At 41.7% G+C, this 16832-nt stretch overlaps 1 protein-coding gene across 4 annotated transcripts in view; it reads right to left on the bottom strand.

The window, feature by feature from the left end:
* Nucleotides 1-15338, bottom strand: part of LOC145136759 (uncharacterized) — a 47360-nt gene extending 32022 nt beyond the window's left edge. For 3 of the 4 annotated variants that reach the window (XM_079070874.1, XM_079070872.1, XM_079070873.1), the window contains exons 1-2: nt 15018-15338; nt 13293-13620 (exon numbers count right to left, since the gene is read on the bottom strand). In XM_079070874.1, the coding sequence (XP_078927000.1) occupies nt 13293-13620; nt 15018-15028 (339 nt within the window). In that variant the 5' untranslated portion in view covers nt 15029-15338. Of the gene's footprint in view, nt 1-10596; nt 13621-15017 lie in introns of those variants that run through there. The other variant, XR_013720702.1, reaches the window with a different exon arrangement.
* Between the last annotated feature and the right edge of the window lie 1494 nt (nt 15339-16832).

Raw genomic sequence — 16832 nt, 5'->3', positions numbered from 1 at the left:
TAAGAAATTTTGAGAAAAGACAAGGTGTGTGATGCGTGCGACCGGCCGAGCTCAAGTAAGTTTTCCCCAAGATACCCATACTTGTTATGTTATGTGTATGATTCATGATTCTGAGAACTGCATGCTAGATTAGGGCTAGGGGTCTAGAAGGATGCCTTGTATGCCTGATATATGATTCTGAGAACTGCATGCTAGAGTAGGGCTAAGGATCTAGAGGATGCCTTGAATGCCTGTTGTATGAACTGTATGCTAGGACTGTTTAGTCAGCGGTAGGATAGCCTGATTAGGTTATGCCTGATGTGGTTACTCGATGCACGAATGCTGCTTGCTTTGTGCTTAAGGGGTCCTGGCTAACCTTAACTAACTAGTGAGCGGATATGTAACAGTATTCACAAGCTAGTTAGGGAAGGGAAGTAGGGACTCCTAGTGCAGCTGATGGCGGAGAGTAGGTCGGAGAGTGCCTAGGAAAGCCTAGGACGAGATTAGTAGGAAAGGGTATCGGTAAAGGGAATTGGTGAAGTTGAAGCAATCCTTGAAGAAAGTACGAATAGATGTGGAAGGTAGTATGGGCCCGTACTACTGAAAGCAGAGGATCTGTACTCGAGTCAAGGAGGGCCGAGATGGAACCAGGAAACTTGGAGAGTGCGTGAGACCTCTCGGGGGTATGTATGATCCTGACGTTATGTGTGTATTTTCAGTATGGCGATCACGCAACATGGAGCAGGAGGATCGGGTTCAGGATCAGGATAAGGCTCGGGTGTAGGATCCGGGCAGGTTAATGACGGGCTACGCGAGTTCATCGCGTCTGAGATCACGAGAGGTATCCTTGAGGCGACCCCGGTCATCTTCGGGTCGATCAAGGAGGGGATTATTGAGCTGATGGAGGATCGCCTTCGGGCATTGTGATTTGGCATCTAGCCATACGGGTACGCGCACACTGTCCTTCAAGGACTTCCGAGGGAGTGGTGCGCCGGATTTCCACGGGGTGAAGGACCCCATTGCTGCCAGGAGATGGATCGCAGACGTTGAGTCTGCGCAGTTGACGAGCTTCTACCCGGAAGGATCGAAGGTCCGCTTTGCTGCGGGATGTCTGAGGGATAGAGCCAGAGATTGGTCGGAGTTAGTTGGTGATTCGTTGGGAGCCCCAACCGTCGAGGCTATGACTTGGTCAGATTTCGTGACCAGATTCAGGGCTGAGTTTGCACCAGCTGTGGAGCTTCAACAGCTGGCCAGGGAGTTTTTGGATATGAGACAGACTACGGAGACTGTGGCGGAGATCACCGCCAAGTTCCGAGAGAGAGCATTATTGGTACCCCAGTATACGGGGGATGAGGAGATGCGGAAGATCCTCTAGCATGATATGTTGATGGCTGATATCCGGGAGCATGTCAGCTATTCAGCCTGCCCGACCCTGGAGTCCATGATTGCCAGGGCGCGGGAGAGGGAGATTGATTTAGAGCACCTCAGGAAGAGGAAGTCAGAGACTGCGCAGGTTGCAAGGGTTTTGGGGAAGAAACCCAAGGGATTCGACGCGAGGTCGAAGGGCAAGCAGGGGCGGGACCGTTGTGGAAAGTGCGGTCGGTCACATGAGGGAGTTTGCCGCACTGGGTCGGGTTCCGACTGCTATAAGTGCGGCCAGATTGGACATTTTGGAAGGGATTGTACTGCCCCTGCTCCTACGGTTCAGATATCAGACCTGATTTGCTTTCATTGCAATTAGAGGGGCCATAAAAAGGCCAATTGCCCTAGATTGACAGCAGCGACAGCAGCAGCGCCAGCGGCGACGCCGACCCCAACGTCGGCACGGGTGACGGATGGCCGGAAGGCCAAGGTAGAGGCTCCAGTGGTGCGGAGCCGAGCATTTCAGTTGACAGTCGAGGAGGCACGCGCTGCACCCGATGTGGTGACGAGTACAATTTCTTTCTTATGCTTTTATGTTATGTTGCTGTGATTTTGATATGTTATGTATGTGCTTTGTTTAGGATCGTTCCATGTGAACGGTATCCCAGTCCAAGTATTGTTTGATTCGGGTGCTACCCGATCGTTTGTCTCTCTTGCGCTTAGCAAGAAGTTTCCTGAGTCTTCGGGCATGCTGGATTTCCCTTTGGTGGTCGAGATTGCGGACGACCGGTCAGTGCGAGCGTCAGAGGTCTACCGATATTGTGTTTTGAGGCTGTTCTTGGAGCGTTACCTGGTAGACTTGGTTCCCATACCTTTGTAGGGGAACAATGTTATTATTGGTATGGATTGGCTAAGCCCCAATGGGGCCGTGATCAACTGCGCGCAGCAGTTGGTGCGGATCAGGACCCCAAGTGGGGGAGAGCTGGTGATTCAGGGCGAGAGGCCACATCGAGGACCAGCTTTATGTTCAGCAGCGAGAGCTAGGCGCTACCTTCAGCAGGGTTGCGCAGGATTTGTCGCCTATGTTATGGACACCCGGGAGGCGAGTAAGGCGACGGTGGGCGATGTGCCCGTGGTACGAGAGTTTGCGGATGTATTCCCTGAGGAGTTGCCTGGGATACCTCCAGAGAGGCAGGTAGAGTTCAACATCAACCTAGTCCCTGGTGCGGCTCCGATAGCCAAGGCACCGTATCGGTTGGCTCCTCCTGAGATGCAGGAGTTGTCTACGCAGCTGCAGGAGTTGTTAGACAAGGGATTCATTAGACCGAGCAGTTCACCCTGGGGAGCCCCGATTCTGTTTGTGAAGAAGAAGGACGGGTCACATCAGATGTGTATAGACTACCAGGAGTTGAATAAGGTAACAGTGAAGAACCGTTATCCACTCCCGAGGATTGATGACCTCTTTGACCAGCTACAGGGAGCACCTTGGTTCTCCAAGATTGATCTGCGTTCAGGATATCATCAGATGAGGGTCAGAAAGGAGGATGTGCAGAAGACTGCGTTCCGGACGCGCTATGGCCACTATGAGTTCGTGGTGATGCCTTTCGGGCTCACCAATGCTCCTGCCGCATTCATGGATCTCATGAACCGCGTGTGCAGACCGATGTTGGATCAGTCTGTGATAGTTTTCATCGATGACATCTTGGTTTATTCCAAGATGCGAGAGCAGCATGAGGAGCACTTGCGGGAGGTTCTGGGTACATTGAGGAGGGAGAGCTTATATGCTAAGTTCTCCAAGTGTGAGTTCTGGTTGCGCGAGGTGCAGTTTCTTGGGCACCTTGTCAACCAGAACGGGATTTCTGTTGACCCGGCCAAGGTGAAGGCCGTGATGAGGTGGGAGGTTCCGAGGTCTCCATCTGAGATTCGGAGCTTCCTGGGACTGGCAGGCTACTATCGGAGGTTCATTCAGGACTTCTCCAAGATAGTCGTGCCCCTGACCCGGTTGACGAGGAAAGCCGTGGTCCTTCGTTGGGGGCTTGAGCAGCAGGCCGCCTTTGAGACGTTGAGACAGAGATTGTGTGAGGCGCCAATCTTAGCCCAGCCAGAGGGCATGGAGGACTTTGTGGTATATTGCGATGCATCCATCTCAGGCTTGTGCACGATATTGATACAGAGGGGGCATGTTATAGCTTACACTTCGAGGCAGCTGAAGCCTCACGAGGCGAATTACCCGACGCATGATTTGGAGCTGGGGGCTGTTGTTTTCGCCCTCAAGATTTGGCGCCATTACCTCTATGGGGTTCGTTGTACCATTTACACGAACCACAAGAGCCTGAGGTATCTCATGGACCAGCCAAATCTGAATATGAGGCATCATCGGTGGCTTGATGTGGTAAAGGATTATGATTGCGAGATCCTCTACCACCCGAGGAAGGCCAATGTCGTGGCCGATGCGCTTAGCCGCAAGGCGGCGCCGATCAGGGATATCTGTCTGAGGATGACAGTTGTGACTCCGTTGTTGGAGTAGATCCGGGAGGCCCAGAAGGTGGCCATAAAGGAGGAACATCGGAAGAGCGAGCGAATTGTGGGCCAGATTTCCTCCTTCGACTATGATAGCCGGGGATTGTTGACTCTTCACCGTAGGGTGTGGGTCCCGTATCATGGAGGTGTGCGCCAGGTACTGATGGCAGAGGCACACAAATCCAGGTTCTCCATCCATCCCGGGGCGACGAAGATGTATAGGGATCTTCGTCTCGATTATTGGTGGCCCTGCATGAAGAGGGACATAACTTGATTTGTGGAGAGTTGCCTGACCTGCAGGAAGGTAAAGGCTGAGTACTAGAGACCTCACGACAAGGTCCAGTCGTTGGATATCCCGTTGTGGAAGTGGGAGGATATCACTATGGACTTCATTACGAAGCTTCCAAGGACCACGCGAGGGGTTGATTCGATCTGGGTCATCGTTGATCGATTGACCAAGAGCGCCCATTTTATTCCGATTCAGGAGAGTATTTCGGCCGAAAAGTTGGCCGACATCTACATCCGGGATGTAGTGGCGCGGCACGGGGTGCCAGTTTCGGTGATTTCAGACAGGGATGGGAGGTTCACTTCCAGGTTTTGGAAGAAGTTTCATGACGAGTTGGGTACACGACTGCATTTTAGCACCGCCTTTCACCCGCAAACGAATGGTCAGAGCGAGCGGACCATCCAGACTCTGGAGGATATGCTGCGGGTGTGTGTTTTAGACTTCGGAGGTAGTTGGGATACTTACCTCCCATTGGCGGAGTTCTCCTACAACAATAGCTATCATGCGAGTATCGACTGTCCTCCTTTCGAGATGTTGTGTGGGAGGAAGTGCAGGACCCCAATATGCTGGGGAGAAGTGGGGCAGAGAGTCATGGGGAGTACCGAAGTGGTACTCAAGACTACGACGAAGATCCAACAGGTTCGGAGCAGACTTCAGACTACTTAGAGTCGGCAGAAAAGTTATGCCGACAAGCGACGGTCAGACCTGGAATTCCAGGTCGGGGATATGGTGTTCCTGAAGATGTCGCCATGGAAGGGCGTCATTCGATTCAGGAAGCGGGGCAAGCTGGGCCCCAGGTATATTGGACCCTTCAGGGTTATAGCCCGGGTGGGCAGGGTAGCATATAGGCTGGATTTGCCAGCCGAACTCAGTCAGATTCATAACACCTTTCACGTCTCCCAATTACGGAAATGTTTGGTGGACGATTCGGCAGTTGTGCCTTTAGAGGATATTCAGTTTGATGACAGCCTGAACTACATCGAGCAGCCAGTGACGATCCTCGACAGGAAGTCAAAGAATCTGCGGAACAAGAAAGTGGAACTGGTAAAGGTGCAGTGGCAGCACCGCAAGGGCTCGGAATGGACCTGGGAGCCGGAGGACGAGATGAGGGAGCATTACCCCGAGCTTTTTTAGGATCAAGCAGCAGACTTCGGGGACGAAGTCTAGAATAAGTGGGGGAGATTTGTAACACCTGATTCCCGGTACGCATTTAATTTAAAACATTTCTATATTTTCTCTGGGACTCGACGAGTTGGTGGCCCAACTCGTCAAGTAGGGTCGTGATCCGCGGGCATTTTAAGTCACCTACTCGACGAGTCGGGCGACTGACTCGACGAGTAGGTGCTGTTTGAGGGAAACCCTAAATCCGAGGGTTTGCACCCTATTTAAACGCCTTATTGCAGCCACCATTGTCCCTTATGCTCCCAGAACACCTCTTATCGAAACCCTAGCTGCTTTGCGTGATCTAAGGCCATTTTTGGTGCTTTTGGGTGGTTGTGAAGCTTGGAAGGAAGGGGGAAGCTTGGGAATTCGAGTTGGGGCTTGTAGATCCAGAGATCTTATTCCATCTTCAGCTCAATCAAGGTAAATGCCCCCTGTTTTGGTCTTTCTTTTGGTTGTTCATCTTTAGGGCTTAGATTTTGGGTGCATTTAGGGCTTTCTAAGCCATTTCCGGATTTGTGAAGTGATTCATGGAGTTCTACTTTCAGATCTGAGTTATTGGAGGGGTCTCATGGCATAAAGGTGCCAACTCTATGGCCATGAGAGCCCCATGCACATTGTAGAGCACCTTTTATGGATTTTTGAGCTAAAAACCCCATGCATGTGCACCAAGTTTGGAACTTTACGTATAAAATGGACATTAGGAGGCCAGATATATGGTTTTGATGTGTTAAGGCCCATTTAAATCGACTGTATAGAAATGGTCAAGGATGGACTCGCCGAGTTATTCTTGGGATTCGACGAGTCGAGGCGTAATGACCACCAAATCCATTCTGCGAATGGACCAGCTGTTAGGGAGGGAAGTCCCGTAGATGTTTAGATGCGAAAAAGGACCTGAGAACCATGGGACTCGACGAGTGTATGAACAGACTCGGCGAGTCCAAGGCAATCTCCCAATCCTTGAAGATGGACTCGACGAGTTGTTCTACAACTCGGCGAGTCATAGACTGGACATGTTCTTATGAGGGAGATGAACTCGCCGAGTTCAAGGAAGAACTCGGCGAGTCGGATGAAGATGGTCCCGATAGTTTGGAGGAAGAAGAACCCGTCGAGTTCTTGCTAGACTCGACAAACGGAGTCGGGGTTGTATCAGATTAGTGGAGTATGGACTCGGCGAGTTGGCGGGCCAACTCGGCGAGTCATATAAACTGGATGTTGACTTTGACCAAGGTTGACTTTGTCTGGTTATGGTATTGACCCTGGTTAGGGTCATATGTTCTGTTTGATGACTTGAGGATTGTCGTGTAGGGATTGAGGAGTCGAGGGGAGCCGACCTTCACGCTGGGGGCAGTTCAGACGCTACACGACATCGAGGTGAGTTACCTTCCAGTAGGGGTGGGTCTAAGGCCACAATGCCGACCCACTAACAGGGATATTTAGTAGGTAATTGTCTTTGCGATAATTATCTTGGTTTGGTTATGTGACTTGGTCATGAGATATGCTTGCGTAATATGAACGCTGTGTTAGTGGTAGTAACAGGGAATAGTCTTTCCATAGCATAGGTCGTTAGGACTAATGGGTAGGTCAGTACCCCGATACGCCTGACTTTATGTTTATACCTTGCTATTGTATGCTAGTGGTAGGGGGTGAAATAGTCCCCAGTTACCGGTTGAAAGATGCCGATGGTAGTTACCGGTTGAAAGATACCGATGACAGTTACCGGTTGAAAGATACCGATGGCGGATACCGGTCGAAAGATACCGATGGTAGTTACCGGTTGAAAGATACCGATGGTAGTTACCAGTTGAAATATACCGACGATATTATATGATATGCGGTATGATGGGGGAGCTCACTAAGCTTTGTGCTTACAGTTTTTTGTTGTGGTTTCAGGTACCTCTTCGTCAAAGGGGAAGGAGCCGGCGGTGTAGCAGCGCATCACACACATGATTTCCGCATGGAGTTTTCTGGGATTGTACTCTGATTTTTATTACTTCCGATGATATGGTTTTCAGACACGCTGTTATGGTTTTTATAAATTGATATGACATTGGCAGTGTTTGGTAAATTATGTTATGAATTATTTAATTTAAAAATGAAATTTTTGGCCTCGATTTTTGGGCTGTTACAATAATAATGCCTCAAACTTTAAGATCTAAAGTTTAATACACAAAAATGACCTAAATGACCAAGATAACTTGCATGGCCAAAAAGGAAGGCAAAAGATCATGACTTTCCTAGTCCATGAGGTCCTAGAAGCATCCCAAAATGATCAAAAGATGTTGGAGTCTAGATATGAAACGTACCACGTTCTTGGGACCTTGGAGAGTAATAAAGTTGAAAACTTTATTCCCAACACTCATTGAAAATTCATTAAAATGGACCAAAACACCAAATACACTTAGATCCAAGATGAAATACAATAAAGCTTGGAACTTTATAACTTACAAAGGTCTAGAAGTTAGATGAAAGTTGAGATCTTCAATTGACACGCTTTAATGATCAATCTTGCATTAAAACATTGCTCTAAAACCACCAAAAATGGATGAGCGAGGAGAGGGGAGGCTTAAATCATGAAAATGGAGGCTAGGGTTCTCACAAGGGGTTCTGAATATGATGGAGGCTAAGAAAACAACCTGAAAAATGAATTCTTGCCTTTAAATACCTTGAAAACCCTAAAATTTTGTGGGCTTGGGCTACATAGTTCTCAGGTCGTGAGAATATAGTTCTCACCTCGTGAGAACAAGCTCCTCACATTGTAAGAATATACTTCTCACCTTGTGAGAATGGGTTTTCCTCAAATTCCATTCCAACATCAAACAATCATAATTTCTTTCAACTATGTTTTCGGTGATCTTTATATGCACAAAAAAGGTATTGACGAGCCCTGAAGGTTTGTATCGGTCGAATACACTCAAGTGAATAACAAAAAACAAAAAAATAAAGCAAAGATTAAACAGTAAAACGAAGGAACATGAATAATCACAAAGATGCTTTCACAAAGAAAGGGGTGTTCTCACTAAGAGAACGATTGTCATAAAAACGTTCATCAAGACAATTAACATTAGGGTTTCACATTAATGTTGAATATATACTAAACTATACTAGTATATCCGTTCAATCAAGGGATTGTGTCTAATCTATATTAAGAACTGATCCTTATCACAAAGATATTGGATCTTCTCTCTATTATATACATATCCGTATAATTACCTAATATACAAAGATTACATAAGATTACTATGTACATACTGATGCTGATAAGATCTTGATGTGCTGGTGCTGATGCTGATGTTGGCGTTGGCGCTAGCAGTCAACATATAGAGTGTTTGACTCATAAGAGCATAAGATGTTACCTTACAAGCCCTAAAACCCTATCTAATTACTTTTGAATTAAAACACACCGAACTAAAATCCTTAATTCATAAAAGAAGTTCGAAACATCACTTTTTCCATTTTACCCTTTGACTCCACGACATAAACCAGAGTTGCAGTTGGTAATTCAGTGAGTGATGTCTCTTGATAGTATGGGTCTACACTGCCATTCACTGACATAGTATTGCGAGATTTCATCAGAGTTTGGTTTCATGCGCCAATTCATTAATCACTTTTATTAGAAGAAAAAGGACAAGAGTGGAAGGATGCGTGCGATAAGCTGTGGTGTTTTAAAGATTTAAAGAAGAAATTTAGGAGATAATAGAGTGTTTCAGTCACGCTGAGGTGGAATCATCGTGAATCAGAAACAATTTCAGCTCATCAACAAGAAGTGGTTCAACTTCCTTATCATAGAGTTGAGTTGCAATCTAGAACTTGGATGTTCACTATCAATTCGTTTAATGGTACCATATTATACCTCAGACTAGGAGGTCAAGGACATGAATACACCTTTGTCATTTAATGACCAAACAAGTATCTCTTATGTTGATAACTATGTAATCAAGGTAAGTCACTGGGTTATGCTCGATGTTTCAGCAGAAATGAGACTTGATGCATACGGTAAGCATGCTTCCAGGGACAAAGTTAGGTAAAAGACAATTAACCAAAAATAAACACCCACGCCTTTCTATAACTTTTTTGTATTTGGACCAGACAATCTCACATAGAAAGTTTAGACAATGCTAGACAATCAGCGTGAGTGGGTGACTCAATGTCATCTCAGCAGATGGTCTCGCTGACTAGATACTTAGAGAGATTTAGGCACATATAAAAACATGCTTCTAAGGACAATGGTTTGTCAATAGTTACATACTTGGCTTATGAAATGCCACTGTTAATTCATGAAAGGTACAATGATTTTAGCATAAGAGACCAAACCAGATGAAGCATAACTCTCAGCTTCAAAAAACATTTCTACCTGCATGTCATTTTTTTAGCATAGTTGCCTTTGTCAAACTTGATTTCTCCCATAACCTCGTGGTTCAATTGCTTGAGACACTTTGTAAACACATTGTATGATTATCATGACATTTCTCGACAATTCCATGAAAGTGATGCAATGAATTTGCAAATCATGAACTAGATGTGTATTGATACATTAGGTAGACCGTCACCAAGACCCACTTGAACTTTGTACACATAAGAGAAATATAACCGTTAGAAGATTTAGGGGGTAAATAAGTCCTAATGTTCATAGATAATTTGAACACCAAACATAACGTTTAAATTTGTCCCTCGGAGCTGAATTATTGACTCCATTTTGATACTTGAGTGCATTATCCCCCTTATATTTCTATCAAGTTGATAAAAAATATACATTTGAAACACATTACTAAGAAGACCTACACAACAATTGTTTTTGAATTTTTAGATTTAAAAAGAAACAAAATAAATATAAAATACAAAATTTAAATAAACTAAATAAAATTAACAAGAAAATAGAAACTAACAAAATTAATAACTAAATATAGTTTAACTTAAACAAAAACTAAGTAGTGGATTTGAAAAACATGATTATATATATATTTTTTATTTTCTATATTTAAACTATAACTAGAGAATTAAATATACGAGACAAAAGTTAAACGAACAAAATAAATTTAAAAACAAAAATACACTAAAGAAAATTTTATTTAGAGAAAATTAATTAAAAACTCTAGAAAATAGAACTAAATTTTATTTTATTTTTTGTTTTTAGAAAATTACACTTAAAAAATGATTTTATTTTTATTTTATTTATTTAATTAATTATTTTTATTATAAAACTAAAACTTAATTAAAACTTTTGAAAAATGATTTTTTTTTAAATAAAAAGAAACAAATTAATTTTTTCTTTGAGACATGAAGCCGGTACATGCTTTTGATGAAGACCATCCATAGACAGAAACAAGAGTCCAGTTGCAATCGTGAGTGTGACAAAAAGAATAAGCCAGACAACATGTATCAGAAGGTATACCAATGATCTCTTTATATGCAGAAGAATAGCCACTATAAAAAGCTTCAGTGTTTTGAAAGGCTGAGCTATTGAGTTCTTTTTTATGCTACTCACGCAGTCTTGAGATTGGCATCTCGAAAGCCGGAGACGACAATAGGATTTACGAGTGTAATTGAAGTTCTTATACACTCACATGTATTCAAACGCAGCAGGCTAAGATTAATAACAACGCGAAAACAGATCTGTGTTGTTGTTAAGGGAAGAGGAATCCAGGAAGCTATGAAATTCGCTGCATTCACTAGTTGTGCATATCGTCTCTCTATGAATATGATTTGTGCTTGTTGTTGCTTGACATCTTTTCATATCACGTTCACTGTTTGTATGGTGACAACACATTGACAGATTAGTGAAATCCATGCTTCTGATAGTCCTTCCTTTTCCTTGAAACAGCCGAACCATAATTCCCTTTGCTTTACTTATTTTAATTCTCGAAGAGAGCATCAACAAAAATCAGCAACTTTTATTTCCTTTTCATATAAGGATAATATGAAACATTTGGACATGAAGAAACAAAATTTTCGACAAGGATAATATGAAACATTGAGGTTGAGGTTGAGAAGTTTGGTCAAACTTTAAAAGTCAGCGAATGTGCAAGCTTTGTAAATAAAATGGAAACTGAAGCATTAGCATCTTTCATCTTCATATTTTGGACAAAATTTCTTTTATAAAAAAAATAATTTCTTTGACAGATTGTGATTTTCATAAACTGTCAAAACAATCATTGGCCTTTTCTTTATGAAAATGACATAGAGTTTAAAGCCTTTCTCGGTAATTCATAAGCAAAACCAAGGCAGTGAACTTTTCCTCTTGCTGTATGACATTTCTCTTGTCTTTCTTGAAGGAATGTTCTTTCTTTCCCATTATATCCCTGTGTCTCTTTAGAAAGATAACCCATGACAATGACTTTTGCTTTTGACTGGACCTTTGATAAAATCTTCATGCAGACAACATTTATTCATTCATTTACCAGTCTAACCTTGAGAACCGATTCATTTCATGAATCATCTTTCTTAACAAAAATCTGACAAACTATTCATCCTTTGAATAATTGATCAAAAGATATAAGAGTGAGACCCCTATGAAATGAACATCTCACTCATGATTGCAGAACAAGCCTCATTGATCTGCCTTGAAATCGACTTTTGCAGAACAAGATTTTGAAATCAAGAGTTATAGTGAATTTACTAAAATGCCCATGTCTTTCTTATTTAACTCATGAATACAAAGCCATTTTTCTCGCTTGAATGATTTCTCTGTTTCAAACAGGGAGTGAATCATTAATATTTTCTCGAACCACTTGAATCCCACATTCTTATCATCTTCTCCTATTGGAGAATTCTCAAATCCAGGTATCTGATGCTTGTTCCTCTTCCTTGCGTTATCTTCTGATTGATACAACCTTAAACAAACTTGATAGCCATATATCGAATAGCTACAAACGTACTTTTGCAGTTATGCATGCAAGCAGAATTGAATATGTGTAAAGACGACTGATGTTGGAAGATAATGCTGGTAGAAGAGAGGTTGAGGTCAGTGAGACTTAAGTAAAGTATATCAGCCAACGTGTGAATCCAATCAGTAAGCATATCAGCTTGTTAAACCATAGATTTGAGGAACTTCAGGAGGAAGATCAGTGTGAGCAGAAACCCTATGAGTGAGTAGGAGCATCATCCTAAGTTCTAGCATGAACCTTATATCAGCGCATATTACATTGATAAATGTGAATGTGTAGTGAACCATATGAAGCTGAGAGACGCTAAAACTGGTCATGAAACTGAGAGACTTTCTTTAGGCCAAGATATTTATTGAGAGAGGTACTGGAGACTTAGAAAGTAAGAGGACACTGGTGAAGCTCATGGAGTGGGTGGAGTTTAGTGAAGCTGGGAAGAGAAGAATTTTAGGAATCAGCCTTTGATGTCAGCGTGAGAGTTGTATTAGCATGAACTTTAGGAGTTAGGATAGCATGTATTCTCGATGAAAGATATCCAACTATAAAAGAAACAACTCTTGTATTCTGATAGAAACTTCATTGTACAAGGAAAAATATTTGAGACCAAAATGCCCTTGTCACTTGTGCCATTCTTTCATAAGTGTGAAGGCCAAAGATGACTCTTCCAGTGAAACAAAAACTCAGCAAGTCTCTCAGTGCAGTAAGTAAGGCATGACACTTGTCATCAGACTTTGTTTTGGTGCCGAAAATACCCTTTGGACCTATACCTTTTCTTTTTCGTCACATAGACCAACAAACTCCATGCATCTTTTCTACCTTTTCCTTTTGACTTCAAACCAACATACAATGATTTCAACAATAAAAACTACACCGAACTTTAAAAATAAAATCTAATAAAAGACAAAAAAAAAAAAAAAAAACTTTACACAAACAATATACAAAGAATCTTACATTTGCTTTGAGAGAGAGAGAGAGAGAGAGAGAGAGAGAGAGAGAGAGACTGCCAACCAGAACTTTGAAAGATTTCAGTTCTTTTTCATATCTTCCGATTTTAGCAAGGGACTTTTAGAGACCAAAAGAAGATTTGGTTTAGAAACACTTACTTGGTGGTATCTTTGAGCAACAGAATAATGAACACAATGTTTCAGTGCTTGAACAAATCTTGAAGAGATCCATTTTAATCTCACTTCTTCTAAAGATTTCTGATCTGAAAGAAGGATGTTTGCTTCAAGATTTTTGAACCCTTCTCTTCTTCTCCTCAGTTTCAAAATATTTTGATCGGATTTAGCTCCAGATATTTGAACTCTTTTCTTCTTCTTCTTCTTCTTCTTTTGATTTTCAAGGTTTCTAAAAATAATTTCAGACCTTCTATGAACAGATCTTATAACAGATGTTCTAAACCGATCTGATAACTTCAATGCATCAGAAAACCTGCTTGGATACCAATTGAAGGTTTGTATTGATCAGATACACTCAAGTGAATATCAAAGAACAAACAAACATAGCAAAGATTAAAAAGAAAAACGAAAGAACACGAATAATCACAAAGATGCTTTCACTAAAAAAGGGGTGTTTTCACCAAGAGAACGATTGTCACAAAGATGGTAACCAAGACAATTAACATTAGGCTTTCACCCTAATGTTGAATATTTACTAAACTAATTAGTATACATCTTCAATAAAGGGATTATATCTAATCTATACTAAGAACCGATCCTTATAAATAAAGATATCAGATCTGCTATCTATTCTATACATATCTGTATAATTACCTAATATACAAAGATTACATAAGATTACTATCTACACGTTGACGCCGATAAGATCTTGAGGTGTTGGGACTGATGATGATGTTGGCGCTAGCGCTGGCAGTCAACATATAGAGTTTTTGACTCATCAAATCATTAGATGTGACCTTAAAATCCCCACAAACCTATCTAATTACTTTTAACTTAAAACACATCGAATTAAAATCCTTAATTCATGAAAAAAGTTTGAAACATCACTTTCCCATTTTACCCTTTGACTCCAAGACATAAACCAAGGCTTAGATCGCATAATCGATATTGTCAACATCCAATAGGGTCTAAACCCTACTCCCTTTAAGCCCAAGGCCTTTACTTGATCTATTTATTGTCTATAATCCCGAAATAAGAAACTTCTCGAAACAGGATGTTACACTCAAGGTTAAGCTGTTAAAAGCATATAAGCTATAACCAATCTTGAGCCATGTCGCCCAATTTTATACGAAAAGACATTGGTCACTATGTTTGTATATTAATATATGAGATATGATAAGTGCATCATTACCATGGTTCTGTTGGATGTAGTTCCATCAATTTTACTCTTTCTGATCTATTAGCAAGATTCCTTTGCAAAGTAAGATTATATAAATGCTAAACCATAATTCCAACAAAATCTAAAACTCTTGCCACGTCCATTAAAAAAATCAAGCAATAATGTAAGGATAAACTCAAGTTAGAAATTAAAACCAATCGTACCAGTGTATTAAAAAAGTCAAACAACAATGATATGAAGAACATGAATGGATGAAAACCGACCATACCTGCATATTTGGGAAGTTCAAGCTAATTCTAAATAGAATCCTAGATTTCTTCAAATTCATTGGAAGTGAAACAGATATGAGAAACATACATGATTTGATTTAAATATTAGTGGTGGAAAGGAGTTGAAGGAGTAGGGAGTTTAGCCATAAGACTGGAATGTTAAGGATTGTGATGTTCAAAACATACAAACCATGAATATTATCCCTAAGTTTGTAATGTTAAAAAAACCCAATATATGAAGCATAAATTGTATATTAATACCTTACCTTCATTTTATTGAGTAGTTATAGCAATAGTGAGACTGTAATGGTGAGGCGTCGAGGCAGGAGAATCGATGTGTCACGTTGGTTTGGAATACAAACCTATAAACACATCTTGTTATACATCAGTTTCCTTTTCTATTTGTACATGAGGGTAATGGGGGAAATAGTTGTGGGGGACGATGGTTTGTGAGAGAATGGACCCAACGTGGGGAGGAGTTAAGCCAATAGTACGGGCCATAGGAGAAGCAGGTGAGAACGTGGGGAGGAGTTAAGGATAATGGAGGATGGAGAGGTTAAGAAACCGTAAATAGTCTATTAGAGCAATTGAGATTGAAAACAAAAAAAGATTAATCGAATGATAATAGACAAACATTTATTCACCGCTTGTCATTAGTAACACTATAAATTATGTCAATTAATGTCGATATCTTGAGGTGTAATATCTAAACAGATGTAAAGAAACACATTATCTGAAATAAACATTACATATTATCCAAAGTGAAAATTTATCCAAAATAAATTTTCACTTTCATGTATTTAACTTCTTATCTTATACTATTTGTACAGTACTAGATGGGTATACATTATACCATGGGCAACATTATCATATACACGAACCTTTTGGGATTGAATGATATATCATATATTATTCTTTTGTTCAAAAAAATAATAATATTTGAATAGATAGATAGTTTCTTATTCTTTTCTTTATAGAAAGAAAAAGAAACTTGCAATGTCATCGATATTGTTCACAATTCATATAACGACGTAAATTTTCAAACAAATTTTTTCATTTTAAAATTGCATACTTTTCATAACGTATAAAAATCTCGTTTATTCAAATTACAAAACACAACTCCATGTTTGATTAATTAATAATCCAGGATCCTCAAAACATAACTCTTTCTCTGGTGTGTACAATCAAGCCGGTACCGTCTCGCGATCCTGAGAACCCTGAAACACATAACACATAACACGGTAAGCACGAAGCTTAGTGAGTTCCCCAAAATACCACATACATATAACCAGCTACTCGAGGCTATGGATCTACAAGACCTTCCGGTCAATATGTCTCAGTGGACCTTCCGGTTCCACAACTCTGGTAGACCTTCCGGTCCTGCAGCTCGTTGGACCCTTAGGTCCGGTCTAGCTCGTTGGACCCTCTGGCCCGGTCTGGTTGAGCCTTCCGGCCTCATATATCGTTGGACCTTCCAGTCTGGTCTGGTTGAGCCTTCCGGCCTCATAAATCGTTGGACCTTCTGGTCCGGTCTAAATAACTCATAGCATAATATCACATAGACAAGATGCATAACTCAAGTAAGCACATAAGACCTTCCGGTCGCACATAAATACCACTCTAGGTAACGTATAGTGAGAAGACTCACCTCGGTTAGCAGGTAACCGACAAGCACTCGGAAATCTTGGACTAGCCTCCGCCTAACACATAAGACAAGAACCTCAATCATTATCCGTATTATTACTCTTTATACCTTAAGTCCTCTTTTCCTCTTTTGACCTTCAGGATGGGTAAAAGACCATTTTAACCCTCCTTGGCCCCACCGGCCCCCTTACTGGCCCACTCATGAAGTCAACATAAGTAAACCTGGGTCAACATTCCATGTTGACCTGACTCGCCGAGTGCACACCTGTGACTCGCCGAGTCCCCTCGAATTCTCCATGATCTTCCTAGGGTTTTCTCAGCTCACTGAGTTGACTCCCAACTCGATGAGTCAACACTGGCCAAGACTACTGGGTCACACCCGCTACAACTCGTCGAGTCATCCCATGGACTCGGCGAGTTGGCTCCATTAGA

This window comes from Lactuca virosa, chromosome 9 (assembly GCF_052849685.1).
Source record: "Lactuca virosa cultivar CGN04683 chromosome 9, Lactuca_virosa_CGN04683_v6, whole genome shotgun sequence".
NCBI classification, from domain to species: Eukaryota; Viridiplantae; Streptophyta; class Magnoliopsida; order Asterales; family Asteraceae; genus Lactuca; species Lactuca virosa.
This window is presented reverse-complemented; position numbering and strand designations above follow the sequence as displayed.